The sequence below is a fragment of the Oryza sativa genome, chromosome 5 (genome assembly GCF_034140825.1).
Source record: "Oryza sativa Japonica Group chromosome 5, ASM3414082v1".
Classification (NCBI taxonomy): domain Eukaryota; kingdom Viridiplantae; phylum Streptophyta; class Magnoliopsida; order Poales; family Poaceae; genus Oryza; species Oryza sativa.
In genome coordinates, this window is record NC_089039.1 from 7272844 (window position 1) to 7286391 (window position 13548).

At 41.8% G+C, this 13548-nt stretch overlaps 2 protein-coding genes and 1 pseudogene across 3 annotated transcripts; all 3 read left to right on the forward strand.

Moving 5' to 3' along the window:
* Positions 1–430: 430 nt before the first annotated feature.
* On the forward strand, positions 431–1863 carry LOC4338118 (BURP domain-containing protein 6-like; annotated as a pseudogene). Its single transcript, XR_001545808.3, has 2 exons — positions 431–588; positions 878–1863. The product of XR_001545808.3 is annotated as a BURP domain-containing protein 6-like (transcript).
* A 4153-nt stretch (positions 1864–6016) lies between these two features.
* LOC4338119 (BURP domain-containing protein 2-like) lies at positions 6017–7811 on the forward strand. Its single transcript, NM_001402505.1, has 2 exons — positions 6017–6120; positions 6622–7811. Exons 1-2 carry the CDS (start codon positions 6085–6087, stop codon positions 7447–7449), a joined length of 864 nt encoding a protein of 287 aa, NP_001389434.1. The 5' UTR covers positions 6017–6084; the 3' UTR covers positions 7450–7811.
* A 4291-nt stretch (positions 7812–12102) lies between these two features.
* Positions 12103–13338, forward strand: LOC136356430 (uncharacterized). Its single transcript, XM_066310314.1, has 2 exons — positions 12103–12609; positions 12705–13338. Exons 1-2 carry the CDS (start codon positions 12118–12120, stop codon positions 12966–12968), a joined length of 756 nt encoding a protein of 251 aa, XP_066166411.1. The 5' UTR covers positions 12103–12117; the 3' UTR covers positions 12969–13338.
* The last annotated feature ends 210 nt before the right edge of the window (positions 13339–13548 follow it).

Here is a 13548-nt window from a genome sequence, read left to right on the forward strand (position 1 = left end):
TTACTCCATGCATATATTGAATTTGATTGTTTTTCAATGAACATGCGATACAATAACCTACTTTTGTAATTTTTTGAAAAAAAAACATTCATAACTATTTGAACCGCTTGTAAAAAAAAAAAGTTCTCATGGCCTCGTCCATGGATAGAACTGAGCCAAACTAAAATCTCTCTATTGGGGAATCCATAAATTACTAGAAATAGACATGCATGTTGGATTATTCAAAGAATATCGAGAAGGACACGGGTAACCCCAGCCACAGAATGATTGCTGTTAAGCTATCAGACTGCTCAATAATAGAGGCATCCGACATGTTCGCATGAATGCGATATATATATCGAGTAGCAGCATTGCTACATCTGATAATAAGACTGATATGTATATATTTCGTTCCGTATCCACAGTGGGGCCAATGCAATATATTACGTGTTCGTCATCTTCCCACTCCTCCTCTATAAATAGCTCCCAAAATTTATGGCCTGCTTGTGCTCAGTTCACTCTTATCAGTGAATTAGAACATATACTTGTTTCCTTGACAGCTCGTTATTTAGCATGGCTAGGTCACTCGCTGCTCTCCTACTCCTTCTGGTGAGAGATATATATATTAGTTAGAGATTGAAAATTAAGTTGAAATTACTCTAGCTAGAATTTAAATTAACAGGAACAATATATGCCCCATAGTTAAAACGGTTGATGGATGAACTCATGAACATGGAGTTCATTGAATTCTGATGAGAACGTAATATAAGTTTTTTTTTACTTATCTTTCGTTGTAACTTTTGGTTCATAAGTATGTATGCATGTTAGCTAGCAAGTAGGTATATTTTGAAATCAAGTTAATAATTTTCAATTCAACTTGTTTCTGACTGCACTGCAGGTCGCCGCCGCGGGAGACAGCCATGCCGCGTCGCCAGCGGAGATGTACTGGAAGATCGCGCTCCCGACCTCGCCGATGCCCGGCGCCATCCGCGACCTCATCAACCCGGCGAGCTCAGCGGGGTCAGCTTCGAAGGAGGACACGGTGGGCAACGTGTTCTTCCTCGAGAAGGACCTCTTCCCGGGCTCCAAGCTGACGCTCCACTTCACCCGCGCCACCGCCGGCGCCGCGCTGCTCCCCCGCGGCCGCGCCGACTCCGTCCCGTTGGCCACCGAAAAGCTCCCGGAGATCCTCTCCCAGCTCTCCGTCCCCGCCGGCTCCCCGGCCGCCGACGCCATGAGTGCGAGGCCGCGCCGCTCGCCGGCGAGGCGAAGCAATGCGCGACGTCGCTCGAGTCCATGGTGGAGTTCGCCGCGTCCAGCCTCGGCACCCGCGACGTGCACGCCGTGTCCACGGAGGTCGACAGGGCAGGGCCGGCGCCGAGGCAGGCGTACAGGGTGGAGGCCGTGAGGCCCGTGCCGGTGTCCGGCGGCGACATGGTGGCGTGCCACGGCATGGCCTACGCGTACGCCGTGTTCGGGTGCCACACGACCACGGCGGCGGCGTACACGGTGGCGCTCTCCGGCGCCGACGGGACTAGGGCGGAGGCGCTCGCGGCGTGCCACGCCGACGCGGCGCCGGGGGTGGCGGAGGCGTACAAGAGGCTCGGCGTGGCGCCCGGGAGCGTGCCGGTGTGCCACTTCTTGCCACAGGACGACATGCTCTGGGTGCGTAACTGAGCGCGCGCGCGTGAAAGGGGATAAAAATTGTGTGATCTCAAGATAGCTCCTTCCTATATTTTGGAGCTATATGCGTATCATGTCTTATCATATGTGTATGCGACGACCCGAAATGCCACTACTATACTTGTGGCAGCATGTTAATAAGTCTGCATGTACGATTCATCGATCCATACATCTTGTATGACAATGTTACACGGTTGTATACACCACTACGTAAAATATTTTCTTAGCTACTCCCAACATATGCAGGCAAATGAGGGGAAGATGGATGTGTGCCGTTGGATGCAGTGGTTGGCTGGGATGAAGTGAATTGCAAGACCGTGACTTTCCATCCAAAGTCAGAGGATCCGTTTCCGGCCATGAGAAGGCTCGCCGGTAATACGATAGGCTCCCGAGAGTATACGGGCTGCCCGCGAAAAAGTCATCTTCACAAATAGGTTCTTAAGCACTCCACCTGAGTTTTTTTTCGCAAGCGGGTCTCCTGAGTGTCCTGTATGTGCTTAGGATGAAAATGGAGCGGATATGGATGGATAATGCTTATACAATATTTCTTTCCGTATTTTCTGTCGGATAGGAAAACGAATACGAAAGCTCGGATATGAAAACAAATATGAATTATCTCGAATATGAATAAAGATCGAATATGATCGGACACGAATAGGGAAATAAATATTTCTCAGAACATGAAAAACACTTCAATTTCTAATAGAAACAAATACTATCATATATAAATATATCGTTTTATATAATAAGTTTGATCATAGAGTCAACAATGCTAATTAAGTTTAACATGTACATCAGAGTTGATATAAATACATGTCTAACTGAAATTATAATATAAAATATAGTAAAATTTACAAAAAAATATTTAAATATTTAAGTAATATTAATAGTGTGGGCTAGTATCATGAGATGGGCTACTATTAAAATTCTAAAGAAGTAAGTTGAAGGTCTAGAGTTAGAAAGAAATGAGATATGTCTCATGCCTTCAGTGGATATCTGAATAGCATTTTGTTCATCGGATATCCTTCTATTATTCATATTCATCGAAAACTCTGATATACCATATTCACATTCATATAAAAAAATATCTTTATCCGGACTATCCATGAATTATCCGCTCCGTTTTCATCTATAGTATGCTGGCTGTAAAACTGGCTGCCTATGAAGAGGACTTGGTTTTTCACAGGAAGGCCATTTAAGGGCTCGGATATGTTTACACCTTACTCAGGCCAGGCCCGCCTACGATGACCATTCCGTGTATATATATTCCAGCCCAAGCATTAAGCATATTCTAGATGATATGCATTAGAACATGAAAAGGATGCAATTTTTTTTAGAACTCAAACTTTATTCCATTGCTCAAACATATTAATTACATGGTTTTCATACAATTTAGAGTACGTACTGAAATGGTCTTTCATATCCTTAGCAAATCACCTTCTGCTTGGATAAGCTAGGTTGGCGATATTGTGGCAAAACAAATGCTGGATTTCATTGGTCATCTCTCGCATTTTTTGCTAACTTGTCAGCCATGCGATTGACCTCTCTCGTTATCCACAAGACCACAACACCTGCAATAAGCTAAAAGGAATATTTGCTTGAATTTAACTCAGTAACCGCTGAAGATTCGAATAGGCTGGATCAGCTTCAAAATGTCTCATATTCATTGTATTTGCGATCGTCTCGTTGTCCGTTAAAAATATGGTACCTGCAAAATCAAGAAATATCGCCACTTATATTGTCAATTGTAGAGCCAGAAGTTCAGCTTGTAGGGAAGATTGAGCTATTGTAGTTGTAGCTTTTAGGAAAACTAGGAAGGTAGCCCGCGCACTCACGCGGGCATGTATCATAGGTTGTATTTGAGATACTTATAAGTAATAGGCTGATTGTGTTAAATGTCGTATTTGTTATATAGCAAAATATAGGTATATGAATCTTATATCGTTGATTTGATTATAAACAGAGCAATAGTTAGATTAGAAATCAGACGTGGAGCTTATAATTAATTATAGATTATTTCTCTTTTAGTCATACAAAGTAGGAAGGGGAGAGGAATGACACATAGAAGGGATAGTTTAGAGTACTCTCACTAAATTATAAGTCTAGGCTAACTAGAGAAGAATAAAGAAAAGCATCATTTCTATATTTTTAATATATAGTTATTTTAGTATATGCTTGCTAATGTACAACTATGCCTACTGGTATATCGAGAAACCACCCCAAATTGTCGAGTTTCTTACGACAATCCGTCATGACTATCCAACCGGTTAAAGATATGGAGAAGTACCCGCACCCGGAACCTTTCTTAGCCCTATCTACGCACGTGAACGAATACACGTATTGAGTTGTCAGCATCAGCGGCCTATCTTTACGTATGCGTGGCATATAGCACCACTTAATGATATCTAATAATCTAATCACCGCGCTTACATTACTAAATATTACCAAATAAATGAACACTAAGCCAATACCATTGCATATCTCCAGTAAGCTAGCTACATAATAAATACGAGTCAAGTATAAACCGAAGTTGGTACTCGAATAATTATGCAAGTATAGTAAAGGACCAAAACTATATAAAAAACAATATTTAATTATTGAATAAAGTCTTACAAGAGAGGAAGAGCTACTAGAACCATACCCGACTTCTCTGCAAGACATGAAGAACTAAGGAAGAATATTTAATTCTAACTCTACTAGCACTAGAGCAAAATATGTAAACTAGGGTTGCGCTCGTTACCTCCTGTTCCCAACTTCCCTTCCTCGTTTTCCACGCGCACGCTTTTCAAACTGCTAAATGGTGTATTTTTTGCTAATCCATACTAATCCATTTTTGAAAAAACAAGCAAATACTTAGTTAATTACCCCCTAATCGCTGCTCCGTTTTCCGTGCCAGGGAGTGAGGGTTCCCAAACCTCATTCCCGAACTCAGCCTAAGAGAGCTTCTTCACTTGATTTCCTTCTTGGTGTGTATTGAAGTGAAGTTGGGGAGGTCCTTTTATAGATTGAGTATGATGATTGGAGCGCCAATACCAGTACAACCGTCATTAGAAGATCGGTATGTAACCGCCTTCGGCTTGGGCCTGGGCGATCGGAGCCAGGCATGGGTCAGCGGAACCCAAGGTTGGCCGAACCGTGGTTGGCCTCCCTGGGCCAGTCCTTCGTCCTAGACGTCTCCTGACAGATCCTCGGCCCAGTGGCATAGTGGTTGGGCCCATTTGTAGGTGTTTCAATGAGATTCTGGGCACATCCATCCATATATCTGCCACATGTCGACCTCTGATTGGTTAAACGGTTATTTTCAATCATTTCTCCTCCATTTATGTGATGATCTCTTGTAAACAAATACTTACTTTATCAAGTACAAGTGGAACTAGATTATTTCTAAATAAATATGCATGCAAGCATTGCTAGTTCTCCATTATCTACAAAAGTATTGACAGTCAAAATTGGTCTATAACTACCGTCAGCAATGACAACCTAATAACATCCGATTTTTAATTTATTTGAATTGTTGATTTATATTACTCATATTTTACTATGTAAAATTTAAAATACGTAATTTGAACATAGGCCAACAAGCAAACAACACTGAAATATTAAAAAATTGACAACAAGTATTATGTCATGTTAATCATTCTACATAATAAAAATTAGGAAAGTACAAAGTCAACTTTTATAACCTTTTAGAGCCATATTAAGTTACCACGTATCACTAATATTATTTTCAACTATCAAATCTATTTTTATAAAAATCTTAATCCATGACATGTTACAACTTTAAAAAAAAATCTTACAAATCCAAGGAAAATAACATCTAATAATTGGCTTTCACTTAAATCAATTAGAAAAATTACAAAAAAAAATCCACTCCACATCACCCTCACATGCGTCCATCACTACACACCCACTCTAGCTCGAGCTCTACGCTTTTCATTACTCTCTCGTTCCTATTTTGTATAACTAAAAGAGAAATAATCAATAATTATAAGCTCCACGTCTGATTTCTAATCTAACTATTACTCTGTTTATAATCAAACCAACAATATATATAATATCAATATGCCATATTTTGCTATATAACAAATACGACATTTAACACAATCGGTCTATTACTTATAAGTATATATCTGAAATACACTACAATATATGCCCGCGCGAATGCGCAGGCTACCCTCCTAGTTGCTCAATAATAGAGATATCCGGCATGATCGTGAATGTGATATAGCATCTTTGCTACATGACATATTTTTTTATTCTGCATAATCCAGTGGGGCCAATGCAATGTATTATTTGTTCGTCTTCTTCCCGCTTCCCTGATCTATAAATAGCTCCCAAAAGCTATGAACTGCTTGTGCTCAGTTTCACTCTTATCAGTGAATTAGATCATATACTTGTGTCCTTGACAGCTCGTTAATTAGCATGGCTAGGTCTCTCGCTGCTCTCCTTCTCCTTCTGGTGAGCAGACACACATATATATCGCTCTTTGTATGGTTTAGTTGTTTTGAGCTAGAAGCCTAGAACAGAGATAAGTTGGGAGAGAGATATATATTATTTAGAGATTGAAGATTAAGTTAAAATTACGTACCCTAACCTTTTTTTTTTGCGGGGAACCCTAGCTAAAATTTTAAACTAACTGGATCAACATGTTTACCTTAAGATGGTTGATGGATCAACATATGGAGTTCATTGAATTTCTGATGAGAACGTAATACAATTAGTACTTATTCCAGTTGCAACTTTTGGCTTTGATAGTTTTCAATTCAACTAGTTTCTGACTTCAGGTATATATATATATATATATCTATCTATATATATATATATATCTATCTATATATATATATATATCTATATATATATATATATATATATATATATATATATATATATATATATATATATATATATATATCTGAAGTTAACCGTTTTAAATTCAACTTGTTTCTGACTGCATTTCAGGTCGCAGCCGCGGGAGCCAGCCATGCCGCGTCGCCGGCGGAGATGTACTGGAAGATCGCGCTCCCGACCTCGCCGATGCCCGGCGCCATTCGCGACCTCATCAGCCCGGCGAGCTCAGCGGCCTCAGCTTCGAAGGATAAGGAGGATACGGTGGGCTCCGTGTTCTTCCTCGAGAAGGACCTCTTCCCGGGCTCCAAGATGACGCTCCACTTCACCCGCGCCACCGCCGGCGCCGCGCTGCTCCCTCGCGGCCGCGCCGACTCCGTCCCGTTCGCCTCCGAAAAGCTCCCGGAGATCCTCTCCCAGCTCTCCATCCCCGCCGGCTCGCCGACCGCCGACGCCATGCGGTCCACGCTCGCCGTGTGCGAGGCCGCGCGGATCGCCAGCGAGACGGCGCCCAAGCACAAGCACTACTGCGCCACGTCGCTCGAGTCCATGGTCGAGCTCGTCGCCTCCAGCCTCGGCACCCGCGACGTCCACGCCGTGTCCACGGAGGTGGTCAACAGGGCCGGGCCGACGCCGAGGCAGGCGTACAGGGTGGAGGCCGTGAGGCCCGTGCCGGTGCCCGGGGGCGACATGGTGGCATGCCACAGGATGCCCTACGCGTACGCCGTGTTCGGGGTGCACGGGATCAAGGGCGCGGCGTACACGGTGACGCTGGCCGGCGCCGACGGGACCATGGCGGAGGCGGTGGCGGCGTGCCACGGGGACGTGGACGGGCACGGCGTGGCGGTGGCGGAGGCGTACAAGAGGCTCGGCGTGGCGCCCGGGAAGGTGGCAGTCTGCCACTTCCTGCCTCAGGACGACATGCTCTGGGTGCGCAACTGAATGAAGCAGCTACCTGCGCGCCATCCATGGCTAATTAAGCTCCTTCCTATATTTTCGATCTACCTGCCGGCTGGCTATCATGTTATCATCGCGTGTGTGTGCGCGCCGATCCGACATGCCCACACTACACGTCGACACTACACGTGTTTTATTTTGTTAATTAATAAGTCTGGACAACCAGGTCATCTTGTACGGCACTTCTCCCCTCTGTCCCGAAATAAACCAACTTATAAAGATTGAAGTTTGTCGCAAAATAAATCAACTTCTACCTTCTTGGCTACCACCAATTCGCAAAACGAGAAATTTCATTACTTCAATACCCCACATCTACAAATTCAACAAATACAACTTTTATATTAATTAAATGCATTATGGTCTTTTGTTTTTCTCCTTAAAATATTCGTGGAATGCTAGGGTTTAAGATTAATTTTAGGGACCAACCGATATTCAAGTTTGGGTGCCAACGGATATTACACATGCGTAATTAAGTAGACTTTTAAAAATAATTTTATCAATATTAGGAATGTGCCGTTTGTTAGGAGATGCATTCGTGAGTATGTGAACGTATTGCGTGTGTAGTAATGTGTGTCAGTCCTATAAGAATAATTTTATCATTCTTGAGAAGGTATCTGGAGATATATATTTTTAATGACAAATTTGATATCTCTAGATACTAAATATCTCAAGGTACCAAAAAAATTTTAATTTAAAATTTAGTTATTTTAACCTACTTTCTTAAGGACGGTGAAATTACTCGTCCTGTGATTGAAAACAAAATAGCCTTACCAAATTTTGGCACGAGCGTGAAGGCCCGACCGTGTCCATGCCATCTTCACTGTGCACCCATGTCTTCATGTTCACCTTGTCCTCGATACTCTTCCATACCTATTGCCTTTATAAATATTGCTGATTTTTTTATCAAGATATATAAGAGATGGGACACTGAAAAAATTTCACAAATGTTTGATCAGAAAGCTACTGAATCAATCTTACAGGTACAAATTATTCCACAAGTTTTGGAGGACCAACTTTGCTGGAAACATACCCAATCAGGTGAGTGCAACAAAAAAGTGCTTACAAAGAAGTTCACTCTCATCTTCATCCTCATCAACCCTCTGTTCCTACTTTAACAATCAATCTTCTTAAAGAAGTTTGGAAAAACAATTTCCCTAATATTGCCTCAACTTGTTCAAGATGTGGTCAGCAGGTAGATGATTTTCACCTTTTCTTTCATTGTCAATTTTCAAGGCTAACTTGGTTTGTATCTGATTTTCACCTTCAAATAGATGCTCTCACACCAATGCAGACAATGCAAGATATTTTGGCTTATTTGCTTGCTACTATGAAAACTGAAAATGCGCTATAAAAAATCTCTATCATGCTTTCGAAGATTTGGAAAGCCATAAATGACTACATTTTCAAATCAAAGGAATGGGAGCCATACCACGTATATGAATTGGGATTAGGTGATTTAACAACTGCACACAACTTCGACCATCCATTTTTGTGATCACCGGTTCAGATCAAAAGCTACAGTACCCACATGAACAGTATTTGCTGATACGATAATATGAACAGTACCATGTGCGACCTGAGCCGTTCAATTTATATCCAATGATGCGTACTACTACTGCAAGTTACGGTCACTATTGTGACTGCACCTGATCCAAATAATCCCATATATGTAATAATGCTGCATCTACTTACACCCAACTGACGCAACTACAAAGTTCAAAAGAACCAGAGGTAATAATAGATAGAGTAAAGTCCATCACCGGTCTCTAAACTTGTACCGTTGTATCATCCCAGTCCCTAAACTCGCAAATCGACCGTTCAGGTCCTCAAACTTGTTCGACTGTGTCATCCCGGTCCCTAAACTTGCAAATCACTCGTTTAGGTCCTCCAACTTGTTCAGTTGTGTCACCCTGGTCCCTAAACTTGGATTTGAATATCATCTAATTCAAATAGGACGATCTAAAGACTTTATATTTAAAAAAATTCATAACTTTTTCATGTGAACTCTAATGAAGACAAACTTTATATCAAACTTATAGCCCTCAACGCGATCTACAACTTTGTAGTTGAATTTTTTTTTATTTTAAGTCATTTTTTTCCCAAAATGTAATTTTAAAATTAAAATTTCAAAATCTATAAACATGCAACAATATTTTGGGACCCTAAACAGTTTTAATTAAAAAACTTCTCAACTACAATGTTGTAGGTCGCGTCGAGGGCTACAATTTTGATATAAAGTTTATCTTCATTAAAGTTCACATGAAAAAGTTATGAATTATTTTTTAATATAAAGTTTTTAGACCGTCCTGTTTAGAGACCAGGGTGACACAACTGAACAAGTTGGAGGACCTAAACGAGTGATCTGTAAGTTTAGGGACCGGGATGACACAGTCAAACAAGTTTGAGGACCTGAACGATCGATTTACGAGTTTAGGGATCAGGATGACACAGCGGTACAAGTTTAGGGACCGGTGATGGATTTTACTCTAACAGATAATACAAATGCTTTTCACAACTGTTTGCCTATTCCGTTAGGCACCAGATGCTATGCAGATGCCTCGTGGAAGGACAACGTCACAACCTTACTGTCGTTGGAATCTTTATATGTGCAGAAGTTTTTATTCAAGCTCAGAGCCGTCCCGGGGGAGTGCGACCAACGCGATCGCACAGGGCCCCCAATCTTCAGGCCTTGTTCTTTTAGGCTGGGTTTGGGGGGGAATGGGCCAACATCCCCGTGTGCCATCCCGGCCGGGTCGAATTTTCTTCCGTGGCCCATGTATGCGTTCGCCTGGGCCGGGGTGGGAGTAATTCTCCACCCAATCCACACCAATCCCACGGGGAGAGAAAAATCGCCTCGGAGACGATTTTTTTTTCCAAGCCAGCCGCAGCGCTCGGCCTCCTCGACTCCTCGCTGCGCTAGGGTTTGGAGGCGGCGTGAGGTCCGGGAGGCGACGCGAGGTCCGGGAGGCGGCTCTAGGGTGGAGATCCAGGAGCAGCATATCTCCAGCCGCTGCCGCTCTCCATCCCGCCCTCGGTCGCCGACGATCTCCATCCAGCTTCAGCCGCCACCGGTCTCCATCCCGTCCTCAGCCGCCGCCGGTCTCCATCCCGCTTCAGCCGCCGCCACCGCTCTCCTTCCCGCTCTCCATCCCAGCCAGTCGCCGGCGCTCGCCATCTCTCCTTCCTCGCTTCGGATTCACCGGTTGCGGGAGAGGGCAAGGTCGAGGGCAACAGCCCGGACACCAAGAAGCAGGTCTGATTCTTGATCTCCTCTTTTCCCACTCAGAAAAGATTTTGTGACTTATCTAGTGGATGAATTTGTTGCTAGTTGATGTATTGAGTGGCTGTATGGATTGAAGTATCAGTCATGTTCTGCTTAGAAGGAGGGGTGATGTGGTTTGTAGTAGTAGAACCTGAAACCACAGAAAATTCCATGCACATCTCTGTGTGTGTGCGCAAATCTTGCCTATCAGTTGCTCTGTAATCAAGGAAATATATATTTGAATTGGCATATCCTATATTTCTGAACATGGGCTCTCTTCTTTCTTTTCTTTTTTTTGTGAGGGAGAAACCTGGTTTGTTAATTCTCCAGGAATTATTGTAGATGCAGTGGGAGCACACCTAAAAAATAAAAACTAGTGCACTCTGTTGTTGCTGTCTAGAATGCATCACTTTGCTTTTGGCCAAGGTCATTTGAGCTTCAGATTGAACGACCAATACTATATGCCAATTGAATGAGCAAGAAGATACAAAAATTTTTAAAGTCATGCTATGAGGTGGTCAGGTGGACACTGTAGTATACATTCTAGTTTTGGTAATTTTTTCCATGGCTTTTTGTTTAGCAAAATGCCCTTGTTAAAACTTGAGAAATGTAGCTGTCCATCTTTTGTTCGAATACCTATTTTACTCTTAGCAATCAATTTAGCATATTTATCTATTCTGAACTGCTACTATGTTCACAACTAGTTTCAGGAAACTGGGTGTTCAGATATATTACTAGAGGTCATACCATACAAAGCTATATAAATTGCTATTGAATGACAAAAATATAATCTGTTGTGCTGAATTAAATTTCAGGAGAGGCACAGGCGTGTGGGGTTGGCAAAAGTAAAGCTGAAGGAGTTGATATTACTCAAGGTATTTGAGAAAAAACTAAATACAGTTGTACTTACATTTGCCTGATATGAAGCATTTAATCTTGCCCCTGCATATTTACTAGAGTAACAGAAGTAATTTGAAGTTGGAGAGAGAGAGAGATTGTAGGTACAATGTTATGTGATCTTGCTCAGGTGGCAGATGGTCTCAGTTTTTTTTTGCTAGTGAACAGGAGGCTGTTATTTTCAAGTAAACATCCTACCCTAGAAGGATATCCTCACTTTATTAAAGTTGCTATCTCTGAGGTTTAAACAAAACTAAGTACACAAAGTACTTCTGGAACTAGTCAAAATCTGAACACATTATTGATCCCCCTCCTTCCATTGCAGACTGTTTATTTGCTGAAAGTATTAAAAGTATTTATGCATGTAGCCACCTTGAATGCCTCTAATTTCATGTTTAATAATATTGTAATACATATGCATATTATTATGTTCTCACACATAGTTTAAAGTATAGTAATTCTATATCTCTTTTAGTGATAAAATCAGTTCGAGAATGGCGGATGAAATTAAAAGGAGGAGAGAAGAGGACGATGATATGATGCTTTTTGTTTTTCCTGCGATGTATATGCTGTGCGGTATGACAAATAGTGAGAAAATACCTAGACATATCTCAAGACTATCCGGTAAAGAGCGGCTTCAAGAAATCCTTGAAGGACATGTAATGGATTGTAAAGTTGCATTCCGCATGGAGCCTCATGTTTTCAAGACAATAGCGAATTATCTTAGAGAGGAAAAGTTGTTAAAGGATAGTAGAGGCTTGAGGATTGAGGAGAAACTTGGGATATTTATGTTCATGCTCGCTCACAATGCAAGCTTTCAAGATCTACAATATGAATTCAAGCATAGTGGGTCTACACTTCATCGGCATATTAAGTCTATTTTCAAGATAATCCCAGCTCTCACCTATAGATTTCTCAAGCTTCCTCATGCCGACCAAACGCATTGGAAGATTAGAACAAATCCTCGCTTCTTTCCTTACTTCAAGGTGAATCTGGCACTCAAACTAGAAATGAATATCTATTCCTTTTCCAATTAAATAACTCATGCATATTCTGTCCTTTTCTTCCCTTTTTGCTGCAGAATTGCATAGGGGCTATTGATGGCACTCACATTCCTATAACTATAGATGGAGAGAAGGCAGCTCCTTATAGGAACAGAAAAGGGACTTTGAGCCAAAATGTGATAGTTGCTTGTGATTTCGACCTAAATTTCACTTTTATCTCATGTGGTTGGGAGGGGTCTGCAACCGATGCTAGGGTCCTTAGATCAGCAATGAATAGTGGCTTTCAAGTCCCAAATGGTAAATTTTTTCTAGTAGATGGTGGTTATGCCAACACACCATAGTTCATTACTCCTTATCGTGGTGTTCGGTACCATCTAAAGGAGTTTGGACGTGGTCATCGTAGACCTAGAGACTACAAGGAGTTATTCAATCATCGCCATGCCATTCTGAGAAACCATGTAGAGAGAGCTCTAGGGGTTCTAAAGAAGCGATTTCCCATCCTGAAAGTAGGCACTTTCCATCGGATAAAGAACCAAGTGCGGATTCCAGCAGCTGCTGCGGTGTTCCACAACATGATCCGGTTGCTTAATGGTGATGAGGGCTGGTTGGACAACCAACCTGATAATATAGAACCTACTAATTTTGTCGATCTACCAGAAGGTGACAGTGAATACCGAAATGATGTGCCATCTCTTAGCAATCAAATGATCAGTGGGAATAATATTAGAGATATGATTGCTAAGAAGATGTGGGAAGATTATGTTCGTAACTAGCAAGAATAGTATAGATAATATTTTGGTTTTGCATTATTTGTATTTATTTATGCAATCAACATTTATGATATGGACAAATTAATAGTAAGCAACGTAGTTTGTATTTTCTCATTCAATAAAATATTGCAATATAGTTATGATGTTTGGA

Excerpts from the sequence above, each read along its gene's own strand:
- LOC136356430 (XM_066310314.1), top strand. The coding sequence starts at position 12,118 with ATGGCGGATGAAATTAAAAGGAGGAGAGAAGAGGACGATGATATGATG. Across the intron at positions 12,610-12,704 it reads GCTTCTTTCCTTACTTCAAG|AATTGCATAGGGGCTATTGA; the intron begins GTGAATCTGGCA and ends TTTTTGCTGCAG.
- LOC4338119 (NM_001402505.1), top strand. The coding sequence starts at position 6,085 with ATGGCTAGGTCTCTCGCTGCTCTCCTTCTCCTTCTG. Across the intron at positions 6,121-6,621 it reads CTGCTCTCCTTCTCCTTCTG|GTCGCAGCCGCGGGAGCCAG; the intron begins GTGAGCAGACAC and ends ACTGCATTTCAG.